The 17,966-nt window shown below is 41.6% G+C and overlaps 1 protein-coding gene across 3 annotated transcripts in view; it reads left to right on the plus strand.

Moving 5' to 3' along the window:
* Btbd3 (BTB domain containing 3) overlaps nt 1-13,755 on the plus strand; it is a 28,897-nt gene extending 15,142 nt beyond the window's left edge. Inside the window, exons 2-5 of one of the 3 annotated variants that reach the window (XM_021226383.2) lie at nt 5,387-5,687; nt 6,184-6,274; nt 6,812-6,930; nt 9,793-13,755. In XM_021226383.2, the coding sequence (XP_021082042.1) occupies nt 5,545-5,687; nt 6,184-6,274; nt 6,812-6,930; nt 9,793-10,825 (1,386 nt within the window). In that variant the 5' untranslated portion in view covers nt 5,387-5,544 and the 3' untranslated portion in view covers nt 10,826-13,755. Of the gene's footprint in view, nt 1-4,864; nt 5,688-6,183; nt 6,275-6,811; nt 6,931-9,792 lie in introns of those variants that run through there. The other 2 variants (XM_005068690.4, XM_013112383.3) reach the window with 2 other exon arrangements.
* Nucleotides 13,756-17,966: the final 4,211 nt, after the last annotated feature.

Raw genomic sequence — 17,966 nt, forward strand, 5'->3', positions numbered from 1 at the left:
GAACTCCATGTTAACCAGGAATAGCTGGTTTTCTGACTTTAGACTTATTGATAGCCTCTTGGGTTTCAGCTAGCTCTCCATGGCTGTTCCTGCCCAGTGGAGGACTTTCTGGATCCTGTCCTTTGAGCACTCCTTCCTGAACTGCCCCAGCAGGGGTGTGGTCCAGTACGTCTGTAGCTTTTGTCTTTGTGAACTCTGCACATATATTTTTCTTTTACAGCAGAATAGGTGTATAAATAGAGGCATGTGTGAGTGATACACCAGACTGAGTGGGGCAAACAGAGCATGGCAAGCAGACCTGCCTCCCAGTTCATGGGTTGCCCTACTCTCTTCTACTGTGGACTTTTCTTTACAAATCCCTCACACTTCCAGCAGGAGGCTTCTCAGTGAGACTGCTGTTTTTCAGGCTTCTAAGATTCCCTTCCCCAAACTGCCTATGCAAGTTGTGATCCAACTTTCTGACAATAATCAATAGAAACCCACTGTTATTAGCTAACCTTTGGACCTGGTTTCTGCTCCTCCCTGTTGAGTGCCTAATGCACTGCAGGGTCTGCTCTGCTCCTTGTATTTGGAGAATGCTTTCTTTAAAGGTTGAAGGGCATCCTGGCCCAGTTGCCTCATTAAGGCAGATTAACATTGTCTCAAAAAGCTCTGAAATTGAGGAAGTCTAAAGTGGGAAAATTCTATTTGGGAGGAGGTTCTAGATGATTCCTTCCTAACAGGTGCTGTGTCATGATTGAAGAGAGTAGATGAGACTCTGTTTATATTTAAATAAGGGGAGGCACATACCATATTTAATGTGCTACAGTAGCAACAAAAACAGAGAATAAAGATACTCAAATTAATACTAGGTTTGTTTGCTTTCCATAATATTTAACAGTAGCAGTTTTCAATCTGTGGGGCAAGAACCCTTTGGGGGTCAAATGACCTTTTCACAAGGGTCACTCACCTAAGACCATGAGAAAACACAGATATTTACATTACAATTCTTAGCAGTAGCAAAATGACAATTATTAAGTAGCAACAAAAACCATTTATGACTGGGGGTCACCACAGCATGAAGAACTGTGCTAGAGTAGCAGCATTAGGAATTTGAGAATCACTGCCTTACTGTGTTCTGGATCATGTCTTACTCAAAGACAGATGAAAGCCACTGTTACTGTTTCCAGAAATATTGTTGCACACTGCAAGTTGTATGTGCAGTTTGAGGGGTTTCAAATGTACTCTGTGGGGGTCTTACTTTTGCTTTCTCCTGATTGTCCCTAGTCAAAGTTGTTGATAGAAAAGAGCCTTGAATGTTAACGTTTAGGTGCCTCACAGAATAATCAGTTGTCCTTAAACTAGTCATTAGTAAGATTGACTGTATCAAGAACTACATCAAAATATAAAGAATAACATAGAAAAAATTGGCTTGAGCTTTATACTACTTGAGCTCTTCAGAAATATGTTCTCTGTTCAAAGTCAGACTGTAAAATATGAGGTAACTGCATTAAGCCTCGGTTGGAGAAATGCCCTTCCAAACAACCTCACTGCTGTGCTGAGAAAAGTGAGTTCCTTAAAGACTAACTTGATTTCAGAGCCCTACCCCCACCCCACCCCCACCCCTATCTAGTTAGGTGGCTTAGCTGAAAGGGTGCTGGGTTGCTTTCTGAGACAGAGTTGTGGAGTTGATTGGTTAAGGTTCTTCTGCTTGGTATTTTTGAATCGTGTCTGTTGGTTGACCTCCAAGAATCAGGCCTAGAGCTGCTTTTCCGGAGAACAACACATCTCAGGCATGCTCATTTGCCTGGCTCCTCACCTTTATCCTAGAATCACGCCCTTAACCAGAGAAGAATTGCAGAATAAGATAGAAGAGTTAAGTTCTTAGCCCAAACTAAGTTAAATTGTCTTGAGTTGTTTGCTGATTCATTTGAATTGAAGGCAAAATGTGCTGCTGGGTGCTGGGTGTCACAGAATCTGGATCTTTGGGGAAGTCTTTCTCAAACTTCAATCACACACACACACACACACACACACACACACACACACACACACACACACACACACACACACGGAAAGCCCTTGTTAAAATAATTCTGGTTTGATCCAGTTAAGATTCTGCTTTCCCTAAAGGCTCCTGGCTCATTCCTCATTCTGCTGCTGGCCCTGGGGCTTCAGGTTTAGCCGCAGTGTTGGCCTGCTTTGTTTGTCACCAGAGCAGGAAAGGCAGCTGTGTGTGCCTTTCCCATTGTCTGCCTTCTAACTGCCACCTCTCTGCCCTCTGGGCCTGAGTGACAGAGTGGCCTTCTGCAGCAAGTCAGCACTCACTCGGGCCTCCTTCACTCAGTTTTACTTGCACTTTTCGAGCTTTCTTACAGAGCTTGATTTCGCAAATACCTGTGATCTTTAGTTTCAGAATGAGTATTTTCTAAAGCATTACATAATTCGCTTTCTTAAACTACGGCTGTTATGCACTTTTCCTCTCCTCCTTGAGGGAGAAGCTATAGCCTTGGAGGCTTTCTTTGGGGTGGTATTGAACTAGTTGTAATGACCACAAAGCCTCCCGTGTTGGTCTTACATTTCTTCTGTTTTGTCATTTTCAGTTGACCGATGATAAGGACTGTCTCACAGCAGTGGTTTCCCTTTCCATTTTAATTGATTAGTTCTGACCTGAGAAGCCAGATACTGGGTTTGTTAGAAATATGATGAGGGTTTATGCTCAGAAGGACCTGCCCCTCAGAGGGCTTTCAGGCAGACGAGAAGCCGCCAGTGGAGAGACCCTCTGTTCCAGCCCTCTCCTGATAGGCGGCTCCCACAGGAGCTGCTTGTTTGTTTGCTTTGTGCCTTTTCCTTGGTGTCTGTGAGTGTGAGTGCGTCTGTCTGTGAATGTGTGTGTGAGTGTGTATGGTGTGGGATGTTTGTGTGTCTGGTGTAGTGTATGTGTGGTGGGGAAGGGTATTTGTGTGTGTGCTGTTTGTGTGGTATGTGTATGTATGTTTTGTGGTATGTGGGCTGTGAATGTGTATAATGTATGAGGTGTTTTGTGTGTCTGTTGTGTTGTGGTAGGTATGATATATAAGGTGTTTGTGTGTGGTGTGATGTAATTGTGTAGTGGATGTGGGTGTTTGTGTGTATGTATAGTGGGTGTGGGTGTTTGTGTGCCTGTGTATGGTGTATGCTTGTGTGTCCAATGATATGTGTGTGTGTGTGTGTGTGTGGTGTGGCGGGTGCATTGTTTGTGTGTTTTAAGTGTATATAGTCCAGAGGTTGACACAGCGTGTCTCCCATCTCTCTCTGCCTTTTCTTTTTTTCTGTTTTGAGAGAGAGTCTATTCATTTAGCTGTAGCTCATCAGTTGACCGGGCTCCTGGCTGGTGAGGCTGTACTTAACCCCTCACTCACTGCTTGAGTTAGTGTTCCAGGTGCATGCTGTTGTGCATAGCTTTGCATTTCTCCCCCACACTTCCTCCTCTGTGCTGGGGATCCAAACTCAGGTCTGTTTTTGCATGGCAAGTACTTTACTCACCAAGCCATCTTCACCAGCTCTTCTAGATACTTCTACAACAGATTATTATATCTCTAACATTGTGCTCAAAGTACAGATGAAGGCTTTCTATAAGGTACGGATGCATGTTGTCTTAACCCTGCAATTGATAACAGTTGTAATGAATAAGCAGCGCTTAGACTCCACCTAGAATGGAGATAGGTACTTTGTCTTATACGCTGTGCCTGCCGTGCATTTGCAAATGAGGTTCAATAATAATGACAATGAGGAGGGTGTCTTTGGGCTGACTTAGTGATTAGGATGCTGGGGACTGAAAGGCCAATTCCTGGTATATAATACTATTGGTAACAGTAACAACTAGTTCTCATTTGCTTAGTAGTCACTATGCAGGTGAACGTTCCATGGTGTGCAGAGCTGTGACCCCGAAGCGCACTTTATTGAGGGGCAGCAGATAGCCTCCGTGCTCTGAGAAAATGAGGGTAATTCTGTAGCTAGGAGTGAGAGTCACTCAAGTCACTAGTCCTTCTCTACAAATAAGAAAGCATGGGTAGCTGCTAGGGCAGCTTTATTCCCATCTAAAGAAAGAGCCCTTTTGCCTTTAACTAGGTAATACAGACTTTGATCATTTAAATAGACCTGTTACTGGTGCTGCGTTAGAGCTTATGGATTATTTTACTTAAAATGTGTATGATAAGATTAAGTTTAGCTGTAAGAGTTGAGTGGTTTTTGAGATCTGAGCAGGGCCTACTCTGACATATTTTTAGTGAATTACAGTGTCTAAACACTGATTACCAGATTTGTCTCATTTGAATGCTATTTTCATGTCTAGAATTTGTCCTATGTTTCAGCTCAGCTAAGCGTGCTGGTATAATTAATATAATTAACAGTGTTTTGTGACCTGGGACTCATGACCAAGATCATTGCAGAGCTAGAAAACCTTGAAAAGTAAGCTGAATGCATGACCTTAGTAAAACATTCAGAAAGACTGGGAAACAACCTCCCCTCGCCTATGAAACTGTAATGTGTTTGGTTTGCTTTTAGTACATTGATTCCCTTTGGCTTCAGAGACTACAGGATTCTGCTCAAAATAGTTGCAAGTAAATGCGGATAGGAGGAAGATTTTGCCAGAAAGAGAGATTAGACATATGCGTTCCCATGCTTTGTTAATGGGTTTTGCTTGTTTGGGTTGAAATGAAAATGCTCCTGTGCTAAAGAGAAATAAACCCTGTCCTTCCTGTTTGCAAATGTATTTCATTTGCTGTTTATCTTAATTTAAATATACAGTAGAAAAGAGAATGTAACTGCTGTTCCTTTAATATCAGAGCTGTGCATGCTACAATAGGTGTCACTGTTTGGCTTGGTCCAATCCTGATTGGTGGCTTCAGCTATTGGCTCAGAGCGCTGTCTGACTCCGGCTGCAGGGCTGTAATACCTACTCTCCTCTCTCCGATCCATTCACCACACAACTTCGTAGCCGAACAGACTCCTCGCTGGGCTCGCTCGGCACATCCTGCTAACCTAATTCAGAAAGCAAGCGCCACAGCTCTCTGCCTGCCGTCTTTGCTCAGCATAGCCTTTTCAGGTGATCCAGAAAACGGCTATTTTTATGAGCAAATAAGAAAAGCAGGAATCATGATGGGAATGTATTTAACAGATCCGGTCCTGGATAAAACTTAAAGCCAGTTCCTCTTCAACATAGTGAAAAGGTCACCTTGCCTGGCTGAGAAAAGCAGCAAAATACCAGCTTGTCGTTTTTGGTTAACATGCTAGCTCTGGCTAGCCTCTTTGCCTAGATGTTCCAGCAAATTTGGGATATCTAGCTCTAAAGAGAGACATCCTGTACTCATGGTAGATGATAAAGAAAAGAACATGAAATGTCTCACCTTCTTCTTGATGCTTCCAGAGACAGTAAAGAACAGGTCCAAGAAAGGTTCAAAGAAAGCAAGCAGCAGCAGCAGCGGCAGCGGCGGTGGCAGTAGCAGCAGTGGTGGCAGCAGCGGCAGCAAGTTGTCCCCAGTTTGTTATGAAATAATTACCTTGAAGACTAAAAAGAAGAAGAAGATGGCTGCTGATATATTCCCCCGGAAGAAACCAGCCAGCTCCAGCAGCACCACTGTCCAGCAGCACCACCAGCACAATCTGTGTAACAACAACCTCATTCCGGCCCCCAACTGGCAGGGTCTTTATCCCACCATCAGAGAAAGGTAAGAGAGTGCCGGCCAGCATATTTACTTTCAAAGTTTGCCAGTGCTGAACTTTCTGCTTTTGCATGACCTGTACTGCATTTCAGCATGAATCTCCGCCTCCCCTTTTCCCAGAAGCTTTACTGGTAATGGAAAGCCACCTTGTATCTTTTCCAAAACAGTACAGCTGTTTTCCTCTCAGATTAAAACAAAAATATTTTTGCAAGCTGTAACGTTTACCAGCAGGGTTGTGTCTGTGGAGCACAGAAGAGAAACCCTTTATTTGTCCTAAGCTGTGTGAAAGTTTGGATAACTTTTAAAACTTCAGTTTCTTCCCATGTGTCTGCAGTGATTTCAGACTGCAGTTGTGCAGTTGGACCCTTTATTTGCTCTTTTGCTGTGAAGTCACTGAACTGTTGCTGCTTAGCTTGAGTAGCTTCTTTAAGTTTTGCATGCTGGGGAAAGGGATGGTAAGAATGCAGGCTGCTGTGAATTAATGAATTGCCTCTGTTTGTAGAAATGCGGTGATGTTCAATAATGACTTGATGGCAGATGTACATTTTGTGGTTGGGCCGCCAGGTGGGACTCAGCGGTTGCCAGGACACAAAGTAAGCAACAGCTGCATTACCGGTTAGCCTTGAGATTTATGCAGAGGGACCCTCTCAGCCCAGAGCTTGGTGTGGCCAGCTTGCCGATGGCAGGCAGTGCATGTTTCACCAGATTGCAGAGAAAGCAGACCCTTTCCAAGGGCTTTGGCCACACGTAATTTTGTCTTTGTTCCCGTCTACACACTTGTATATATTACACACAAACATGCCCTCTTCACTCTCCAATGATTGCAGATGTTGTTTTAACAGGTTTGGAAGGTCCTCTGTTCCTATAGAAATCAAATAAATAAACTCTGGTTTTACTTATTTCACATGGCAGTGTACATTAATGTCAAAGCTTCAGACACTGATAGAGATCATGTCTTGTGTGACAGTCTTATGCTTCCCTGTCAGGATACACTGTACCCTGGTTGTTTCAAAGACACAGGCTAGGTCCTTTGCATTCCCCTACCCCTGACTTGCTAGTTGTTTTTCGGGATTGACTTGCTGAAATGCTTTCAGTTTAGTGCGTGAAATGAGATTTCCCTTTCTCCGCAGTATGTGTTAGCTGTTGGGAGCTCAGTGTTCCATGCAATGTTTTATGGAGAACTTGCTGAGGACAAAGATGAAATCCGAATACCAGACGTCGAACCTGCTGCTTTCCTCGCCATGCTGAAGTAAGCATTATTTGTGCGTTTGTTTGGAAAGACTTTGCCTGTGCTGACTGCGTTTGTGCTCTGCTGGCTTCCGAGTCGGGTGTGAGTTCTGTGTAAGAGGAGATTCTAAAGAGAGAGGGTGCTGCTTGCCTTGTAAATGGCTTTGGAGGAAACTGCTCTACATCTTTCCGTGGAAGTCATATGGAATGTTGCAGGGACTTAGAGTCTTGTCTTAGCCTAGAGCCTACGGGCATACAGCTTATGCAGTGAGCTGCTTTTTACCCACATTTTAGAAGAGAAATAGCTCTCTGCTGTAGATGTCCTTCAATATAGGCGTGTTCTCCTCCTGAGAGCAGTGTGTGTTAAGGCTTCAGGGAAATACACCTTCACTTCTCAATTGTAGAAATTATGTACTTTGTTGTTAGCAACACTGGGGAGACACGTGTTTTCTGAGTTGCCTCATGCTGCCAGAAGTGGAGCTCATTATCTGATCTTTGCCCACACATTTTTCACATACAAAATTGGACATGCTTATTTATGGTGATGAAGAGATTTTTGAATGGTAAAGTAGTTTCCTACAGATTTGTGCAAGCATTCTTCACTTAGCAGTATAGACGTGTAAAAGACATTAGGCTAGTTGCATGCTTACATATATGAGTTCAAGGTTATCTGCTGCTCTGGGGATTTAAGTTCCCTGGAATACATTTTTAGAAAAAGTTTGAAAAAAAATTGCCCAGTGGGTCAACCAGTTCGACACTATTCTCGCAAACTGTTAAAAATGATTATTATTTACTATTCACTGCTTACTGAAAAAGAAGCTATAGTTAGGTATACAGTTTGTAAGTATTTATCTCCTTGTTCCTGTTATAGCCTTGAAATCTGATTGAACTAGAACCCTGACAGTGGAAAGCAGGGAGATTAAAGGCAAGTGAGCTTGTGAAGCATCATAATGTTAACTGCTTCCTTACTTTTTAGCCTTCAGAGTCCATTAGACACAATCATCCAGAAACCACTTTCACCTGCTTGGATGCTTACCCTTCCTTCATCACTGCATGTGAAGTCAGCTTTGGATGTGACGGTGCCATCTGTTGTTGAGTGGAATGCCCCCCTGGCTAGCATTTGGGCCTTGCTGAAGTCAAGTGAGCTGTTGTATCCTAGATGTGTACACAGTCAGTAAGCATGAGCAAGAATGACAGAAAGTGACATCTTCCCCAAGTCATTTGATTTATCATTTGCCAAGTATCTTAGATATGTATTGTCCAGTTCATACTAGTACAGTTTTTAGAAATTATCTATGGAGTCAGGTGAAATAGTAAGAATAGAACTGCAGTGAGGTTCCATCCGCCTTGCTGGTGTGCTGTAGTTGAGACAGTAACTGAGTTTCCTCCTCCTGCATTCTGGGTGACTAGCTGTACCTTTAGAAAAGGAGTGGTAGCTCCCATGAGTTCCAGGGAAGTCTATGAATCCAGCCCATGTTCTGGATGCTTCCCTAGCCTCTGGGCAAAGTGCAACTGTACTACAGCTGTGTTGTTGAGTGGTCTTGCCAGTGTAACTGGCTTTGCCAATTAGAGAAGAGTTTCCTGGAAGCAAAAGGCCCTTCTGTGTGTGACTATGGAAACTTTGGCTTATGTATGTATTCGTGTATGTGTGTGTATGTATGTATGTATGTATGTATGTATATGTATATATTTTTCTTGTAAAAAGCTTGATTTCTTAACTTAGTTAATGTCTTACAAACAGGAAACAAAATATCTCTTAAAAAAAACAGATAAAGTATTCTGTGAGTTAGCTGGAACACTTGACATGGTAAATTTTCTTTGTTGTTCATTGGTAGAGTTCTTACTGACTGTTCTTTTGTCCTGGAGTATAAGATAGCAAGTGGTTTCCAACCTTATATACTGTTTTGAGAAATTGCCAGCAGCCCCCAAACACCAAGAGGTATTTCATCTCTTAAGATAGGTACAACTCACTGAAGCACAGAATCAATGTGCATTTAAGCTCTCTGCTTTGTCTTTTAATAGATGCATGTGGAAATAATGTATTCCTCAGTGCTGAGAGTAGGAGGAATATGTGGGGGACACATGAGTTTAGAAATTTAGAACTCAAAAGATTCTCTGACGTTAACTAAAAAGGTAATATTGAAGTTTGAATTTGACAATTTATTGAACTTGGAGCCACTTCAGAAATATTTAATATCAGGTTTTATTTTTATTTTGCATTTTACAAAAGTCCAAAATCATTAAAATACAATTTTTTACCTTAGTGTCAAAAGACATTTATTTTTGTTTGAATGTGTAGAAAATAATTGTTGTACCTTAAACTTTGGTGGAACTGAAGAGAGAGCACAGAGGTTGAGAGTACCAGAGTTCAGGTCCTAGACCCCTATCAGACAGCTCAAAAACTGCCTGCAACTCCAGTTCCAGGGAATCCAGTGCCCTCTTCTGGTCTCCAGGCGTATCCAGATTCACAAACATACACGCATGCACACACATAAGTATATAATAAATATTCTTTTAAACTGTGGAATTGGGAATGACAGTGCTTTAACTTAGCAAAGTATAATAGAATTTTGCTGTGTTTTCATAATCTTATCTCTGATACACAGTCATCTTTTAGATAATTGCAGTATCTCCTGTTTTGTTAAAAACAGATAGGATAGAGGATGAATAATAACACAAAGTTAATCTCTTTAATTATATAAGCTTGCTGCTGAGCCGAAATGTCAGTGCCTTGTGAATGTATTTCAGATGTTTTTCTAACGTGTTTGTAGTAACTGTCACATGACTTTATAATCTTGGACCAACTTGAAGGCAGTGGCTTCCTTCCTTGCTGCACATGCTCATTTTTTGGAAATCCGCTTACATGTTGGATGCTTTCTTTCAGATACATCTATTGTGATGAAATTGACTTGGCTGCGGACACAGTGCTGGCCACACTGTATGCTGCCAAAAAGTACATAGTTCCTCACCTTGCCAGAGCCTGTGTTAATTTCCTGGAGACGAGCCTGAGCGCCAAGAATGCCTGTGTACTCCTGTCTCAGAGCTGCCTGTTTGAGGAGCCAGACCTGACACAGCGTTGCTGGGAGGTGATTGATGCTCAAGCTGAGTTAGCACTCAAGTCTGAGGGATTCTGTGACATCGACTTCCAGACCCTCGAAAGTATCCTCCGCAGGGAAACGCTGAATGCCAAAGAAATAGTGGTTTTTGAGGCAGCCCTAAACTGGGCTGAAGTAGAATGCCAGCGGCAGGATCTGGCCTTGAGCATTGAAAATAAACGCAAGGTCCTAGGAAAAGCCCTATACTTGATCCGCATCCCCACCATGGCTCTGGATGACTTTGCAAATGGTGCTGCACAGTCTGGCGTATTAACTCTCAACGAGACCAATGACATCTTCCTCTGGTACACTGCATCCAAAAAACCAGAGCTGCAGTTTGTGAGTAAAGCTCGAAAGGGCCTGGTCCCCCAGCGTTGTCACCGATTCCAGTCATGTGCCTATCGGAGCAACCAGTGGCGCTATCGGGGTCGCTGTGACAGCATCCAGTTTGCAGTTGATAAGAGAGTATTCATCGCAGGCTTTGGGCTGTATGGCTCCAGCTGTGGCTCTGCGGAGTACAGCGCCAAGATTGAACTCAAACGGCAGGGCGTTGTCCTGGGCCAGAACTTGAGCAAGTACTTCTCAGATGGATCCAGCAATACCTTCCCTGTGTGGTTTGAATACCCGGTGCAGATTGAGCCAGACACCTTCTACACAGCTAGTGTCGTGCTGGATGGCAATGAACTCAGCTACTTTGGACAGGAAGGCATGACGGAAGTTCAGTGTGGCAAGGTGACTGTCCAGTTTCAGTGCTCCTCAGACAGCACCAACGGCACTGGGGTACAGGGGGGGCAGATCCCCGAACTCATATTCTATGCTTGAACCTTCCTTTCCTTATACATCATGAGGCATCCACATGGGCCCTCCTTGCCTGACGCTTAGCTCGTCTCCAGATATGTGGTCAGCACAGGTAATTTGTAATGAATGAAGCAGTAGGCAGTTTCTAATGTCTTTGAACCTTTTAATTATGTACAGGCTAAAATGCAACATTCCGCTTTTAACTATATGCTTAGAAGAGCCAAGTTCTTACTCAGGCTTCGTGGTTTTAGAGTTGCGTCTGTATGCCTAGGGAGATCATGTGCTTTTTCAAGTGCCCACCAACCTCCCACTTTTGTACCTCTGAAGAAGATTTTTAGATCGACTTGAATTTCCTTTGCTGAATAGAAATATGTATTCTAAAGTAATATCATCAAGTTATTTTTAAACGGAATCCCCCCTTCCTCTGAAAATGAATAAATAAAAACAAAAAACAGGTAACCCTCAGTGTACAATTTTGAAGGAATATTTGCTTTGTAACAAGTAAACTTAGAAAGTAAACAGTAGGCCAGTGGTCATGTTTGACTCTGTTTATTTCCATCTGTTGCTTCTGTACCTTGCTTCTGTGTTCTTTGTATCTTAAGTTCATCTATGTGTTTCATACTGAACAGTTGACACTGTTGGTGTAAGGAATTGGATGTTTGCTTAGGCCAAGACTTCTGCTACAAAGCAAACTTAGATTCTATCAGTTTAGCAGACAAGTTCCTGAGCAAGAGTCTTATTTTGGGACGGATAAAATTAGAAAATGTTATTGTCAGTAGAAAAAAAAAGTTGCAAACCTGTTAATTCATACTACAACAGGTAAGAAGGAAGCCTGGAAATGTCCTATAAAATGAATAGTCCAGTTTATCAGTGAGAAGCTTACACAGTTTGGAAAAGCCACTCTTGCCTGGTAATTTTGGACACCCCCGTCTCTTTCTCTCTGTCTGTCTCTCTCTGTATCTCTCTGCCTCTGCCTCTCTCTGTCTCTATTGGCTTGTTCTTAAGTCTTACTGTATAGGATTCAAGTTTCTCCCTTTCTTCCCTGTTAGAAGAGGACCAAATAGTGGAGGTATGGAGTAATGGTAGCACTACTTGTCAATGTGATAAAGTACTTTTATACTTTCCTTTGTAATTGAAACATTCTTTATCTGCTCTGTGACCATAGACGATCTTATTTGTTGATTATGAGCAAGTTTCTGGACTGCTAGAACCTGGCCTCTGGCCATCTTAAAGTGCCAATATATGCCTGCAGGGTTTTTGAAAAATGGTTCGGAGTGACACTGGGTTATACCGAGTATTCACCTCATCAGCATCACATGCGGCTCTTCCTTTTCCATGGTACCATAAGCAAAGAGGGAAAAGCTCACAGACAACTTCTCCTCCCATGATGGCTCGTGCCTGTGACCCTGGTAGTGTCCAGTGTGGTCACTTGAAACTGAAATATCCATGTGTTTCTGGGCAGCTTTTCTGCTCAGCGTGGTCCTGAGATGGCTCCCCGCCACCCAGAGTGTGGTCCCTGGCCACCTCCTTCTCCTGCTCTATAAGCCAAAGTAAAGCTGGCTTCCCTAGAGCAGGGGCTAGTCCTGGGGTGTGTGTCTGTCTGCGCAATGTGCGCATGAAAGTGTGCTTGCCATCTCAGGAACTGCCTCCTCCCTGCCTGGCTAGAAATGCCTCCCACCCCCTGCTGGTGCCGGCAAGACCCAGTGAGTGACTGCTTCCACTCACTGTGCTTCTGGGCCACTTCTTCCCCTACAGATAAGGGCTTGCGGCCTTTGGCCTGCATCCCTGGTGGAGGAGAGCACTGGATTATGGGAAATGTTTTAATCATTTTGCCATTACTTACTTCTGTTTGCATAGGTGACCAAAAGCTGTTATCCATGACTAGATGAGTATTCCTAGGACAACATTACAAAATGATCTCTTAATAGCTTCCTAATAAAGGAGATGACAGGTTGTAGTTTTGGCAAAACATCAATAAAATAAAGGTACATTGTCAATTGAAATTACTTCTACAAAGGCTTTTGTTTTAAAATTATGGTTAAACATTTCAGTAACTCATAGCTACCATACAGATTGGTAAGCTTGACCAGAAGGCACTTACTTTAAAGCCAGAGGAGAAGGAATTTTGTTTAGCACTGTTTGAGTCCTGTCAGATAGTTGGGCTGGGTGTGATAACCTTCAAGGGGCAGCATCCACCCCCAACCTCACTCTTACTGTGACTTAGCTGCCTTCCCTGTGGCTAGGCAAGTATAGTTCACTGAGGATGGGAGAACATGACTTTATATTAATCATTATTATGTTTTCAAAAAAGACACATCTACTTACTGATTGGCCTCTGCCAAGAACTGTGGATAAGATTGGAAAGCTGTACCTAAAACAAGAAATTTTATGTTCTGAACCTGTTCTTTTATCTGCATTTTCAGCAAAATGAAAGATAATGCGCTTGCTTTGGTTTTCTTTGATAATTTTGAACTTTGTAGTTTGTAAGAATAGAAACCATTGTTCTGACAGGGCTGGCAGCTGTAGTGTATAAACACAACTTTATTAAGCAGAAAATGCTGTAGATGCTTTTCCCAGCATACCTTGCAGTCTTTATCATTGTTCATACTGGGGATAAGGGTAACTAGGCTAGCAGTTCTAATGCAACATTCTTTAATCATATCGTAAGATAGTATTTAAGTAAATGGTCTCATTTCTGCATAATTATTGCACTGAACTGTCTTTTTTTCAAGGTGTTTAAATAAGCTCAGCTAATTCAGTACACTGTAGGCAACTGCATCAGTGTGCTTGACTTTAGCAGCTTACAGCATTATTTATGAAGGAAAATACATAAATATGAAGTACCTCATGTTGAATGTTATTGTACTGTATTTTTAATGTAACAGTGCAGATCTTGTTAGACACATGAATGTGTATAATCATGTTAAATGCAAATAAAATAAAACTGGTTCATAGATTTGCTTTCTTAGCATTTTTGTTGCTCCCTTGAAATAGTAAAAAATTAATTCTGTCCCCTATTGGTGCCACTGTATTTTACAATGATGATTTCACAGGAGCATTTATTTGTGAAGTATACAGTATCTTTGATTCCTAAAGAAGGTGAAACTTGAGGTAAAAGCATAAGAGAACAATGAATATGTTAATCATTTGCATTGTTCAAAGCCTGACTGTTCACTTAATAAGAGTGAGCGAATGGATGCATTTATAGTCCTGTTATGGAATTTGTGGTTGGCTGGCATTCCAAGCTATAGTTGCCATAGTTGCTTAAATGTCTCGGTCTCCCTGTGCTAAGGGGGTGTTGTGCTGAACAGCATCTGGGTTCTGATGGGACCTGTATTGCTATTTCCCAAGGTCTTAATTGGATCCAGAAATAAACTGTCAAAGAAGAATTTTAGTGTAGTTGTTATATAATCATTTCGTTTCCCATTCTGCTCCCCAGTGTGACTGCTTCTTGGCCTCTTGGATAGCAGTAAGGTGTATCTCTCTGTGTCACATACATATTGCACACAAAATACCCATGCACTCATTTGTAGTTATGTATACATAGTTATGCATATTACATATTTTCTTCTGTGCACCTCTCCAGTACTTTTCTACTGGCCTTTCTTGTGAATTCTCTACATTTGTGTAACTACTTCACATATCCAGGTTCAGACTCTACGGTTTAACTTACTCAAAGGAATTTTGGAATTACTCCTAAGCATGAAAACTGAAATCCTCCACCCCTATCCCCATGAGCTCAACCACAGTTGCAACCTGAATTGCAAAGATCTTTAATCCACCCAAGTCTCAGCTTTTATCTCTTCTTTGTTTCTATTTAAAGTTAATCCACATGTTTGTTTTCATTATCCCAAGACAGTTGGGAATGATCCAACTCCATTGTTGGGACCAAAGATTAACATGTCACTGAAATTATACCTTCCTGGTTGACTAGCTTGCCTGGGAAGGCTGTAGGCCAATCCTTGAGAGAAAACTGGAAAGTAGAAACTAACTGGTATAAAATGTAGGGACCCAAAGAAGTAAGTGAGCTGAAAGCATCTGTGGAGCCTTGGAGAAGCTTCAGTGGAATTTCCAGGAGATGTATTCCAATGTTCTTTCCACAGGAAGTGCCTTCCACTGACAGACCAATTGCTTTTCTTGTTGTAAACGTTGCTGTCTACTTTTTAGAATATATGCTCTACCAAAACCACTTCTGGAGAATTTGTTTCCAAAATAGAGTTTATGAATTTATTTCCATAATATTGGTTGGTGGTGGAAAGTCCCAGTTGAGAATTGCCAGCGTCGGGTGAGAAGAAAAGGTTTGTAAAAATGGGTAGATGCCACCAAGGATATTGAAGTGCTGCTAAGCATATGACGTGGCTGTCATCAACTTGCTTCTGAGGAATGTTTGGCCACGTTTTCTTCACAACAACCTTTCCCTTCTGTTGTCTTTTCTAACCCTTTCTGGGTGAGTAGAGGTGGTTCCCATGATGCATGCTCTGACCTTATAATTACTGTTTAGTTGCCTGTGTGTTGTAATATCCAGTGGAAAACATCTTTGCTAGTAGATACTATTTTATACTCTTAATATCTAAAAAGCCCCTAACGTCAAGATAAGCTAAACAGCACTGCAAGCCACATCTGCCTTATAGGTCCCTCTGTGTGACAGTTAGCTACTCATTACACTCCTCGTAAGCTGCTGGTAACAGGCGGAGTGGTTGTATGTTAAGGTTTCTGTGAGGCAGTCTTTCTTCACTAAGGCCATAGTGGTATAAAAAGTTACTTAAATAAGGACATACTTCAGTTTTTATTACTTTGGGAGCAGTTTTATAACTAATAGACTGTTTCTTTTATGCCCATTATTTCATTTGTTACTGTGGAAGAATGGCATGCCTGAAAAAAAAATCTGATTAAAAACAAAGTCTTATGAATGACCTTGTTGATTTTAACATGAAGACATTTTCTGTGAAACTTGAATGACAAGATGTTTTGGTATGTGGCAGTCATCACTGGGCCTATACAATTTGCATTTTCTTTCCTATCAAGAGAATGGTAATGACTATTTAAAAGCACATGAATAATATTTCAGAGCTTGAAGTAGAGAGTATCACCTTCTGTTATACTGTAGAATGTATAGAAATGTTCTTTTGAGACATTCTCTGCATCTTAGGGAATCCTCATTTTAGTGCTTCCCAAACTGTAAACTTTAAATTACTTCAGCATCTTTTATTACAGTGTTGAAACTACATGAATCCTTAACTAATTCAAAACTGAAAGTTGTCATTGATCTTTACTCTTAAAGAAAAATTTCATTTCTAAGAATATTTATAGACAGTAGTGGACTGGAGATCAATGTCTTTCTGGCTTCAACATGACATAGAAGGTTTAATGAGTCATTCAGAGGATTAACTCACTGCTTATTCATTCATTGATTTTTTTTTTAATTGGAGCTTTGCTTCATCATAAGCAGTCGGAGGTGTAGGGAGGCAGGCCAGGAAGATGCATGCCATAGTGTGGGGAGATTGTGGTGGAAGTCAAGGATGCGCTGATGTTAAATACAGAAGAATCATAGGTGACTGAGCCCCATTCCCCAGAAGTTCTGCGGGAACTTCCTCCTGATGTCAGTGTTGCTGTCTACAGATCACATCAAGTATCACTGACCCAGAAAGAGTGCAAGACGGGCTTTGCGAGTACCAATCAGCAGAGCTGAAAGGAAGTAGGGCAGGAAGACTGGAGCTTCTGGTAGATCATTAGCAACACATAGATCAGCTTCAAGATGGAAGAGAAAATGATTGCTGCCATAAATGGCAAACTAATGTGGAGCCCAGAAGAAAATTCCAAAACAACTATATTAAGACATCCCAATGTGGCCATCTATGTAGAACGAAGCCACATCCTGTGTGCTGGGTTTGGAATAGGATACTGACTTAGCAGGAATAGAAAGCAAGCATACCATGTATCTGGCTCATTTATCTGACCTTTAGACACAAAATAAGGCAGTTAACACCTACGAGGTTTCAGAATAGACAAGACAAATTTGTATTTTAGGCACTGAACTCTGGGCAGGATAGACTGGATCCGGCCAGAGGCCAGGAGAACATTAGGTTGGGAGAATAATGTACATGAAAATTAAAGCAGCTTGGAGATGGTTTAAAACAGTGCAGATCTGGGGAATATAGAGAGGAGATCCCTAGTGTATAGTTGCATTTTGAAATATCCCAATGTAAAGGGACTTACCGAAAATGGTGACATCTCTCACATTATTGTTTGTTCCTATGGATTTTTGTCTGAACTAAGTAGTTGTGTTATAGAAACCCTTCAAGATTATCCCCTTACATTCTGTAAAGAATAAGCTAAAATCAAATTTTGACGTGGTGCAGTGGCTAATGACTCAGCCTGGAGCTGGACCACCATCTGCTCTCATAACTCAGCTCAGTTTGCATGTGACTTGACGCAAGTTGCTCTGCCTCTGAACCTATGCAGGAAAGTGGTGAAAATGCCTTTCTGGGAGAATTAGGTGATGACCATTAGTATTCCAAAGCACTTGTGACAGTGCTTGGTTAACAGAAAGTACACCTCTAAGTGGTAAGTGAAAGCAGAGATGGAGAGTCACAAAGTAAACCATAAACATTCCTCACCTGTGCATATGTACTTTCAGTTTACACATTCTGTTAGCAAGTTGTCACCATAGATAGTTGGAAAAGACCTTGGTGCTGTTCTTTTAAATCCTCACACTCAATAGCCACAAGGTTTGTAAAAGCTACAAAGGCCTGTATTGTTGAAGAATTCTCATACTTTAATTAGATTTCTAATAAGAGCTTTAATTTTATCATGTTAATGAGATGCAGAAATGATTTATTATGGTGTGGATGTTTCTGGCACATCAGATGCCTTCTCTGCTAGGATTTTTCAGATGACTGTAAAAGCTTGAGGAGGGTGCAATAAATGATTCTTCAGACATTTTTCAAAGAGAAGTCTATTTTGAAGGTGTTAAACATTCTGTTTTATTAATTTCAATGTTAAAATGATGTCTTATTGTCTGGTGGTCTTAGGTGATTTAGGATTTAACTCTTGCAAATATTTTGTGATTAGAACTAGCTTTAGATTGAAGTTGTTTGTTGGCAGCAAGCTTTACCTTTACTGTGAGTGGTGTGAATCTGAATTGTGTGGGGAATGTTTGAAGGGT

Source organism: Mesocricetus auratus, unplaced genomic scaffold (assembly GCF_017639785.1).
Source record: "Mesocricetus auratus isolate SY011 unplaced genomic scaffold, BCM_Maur_2.0 Super-Scaffold_100004, whole genome shotgun sequence".
Classification (NCBI taxonomy): Eukaryota; Metazoa; Chordata; class Mammalia; order Rodentia; family Cricetidae; genus Mesocricetus; species Mesocricetus auratus.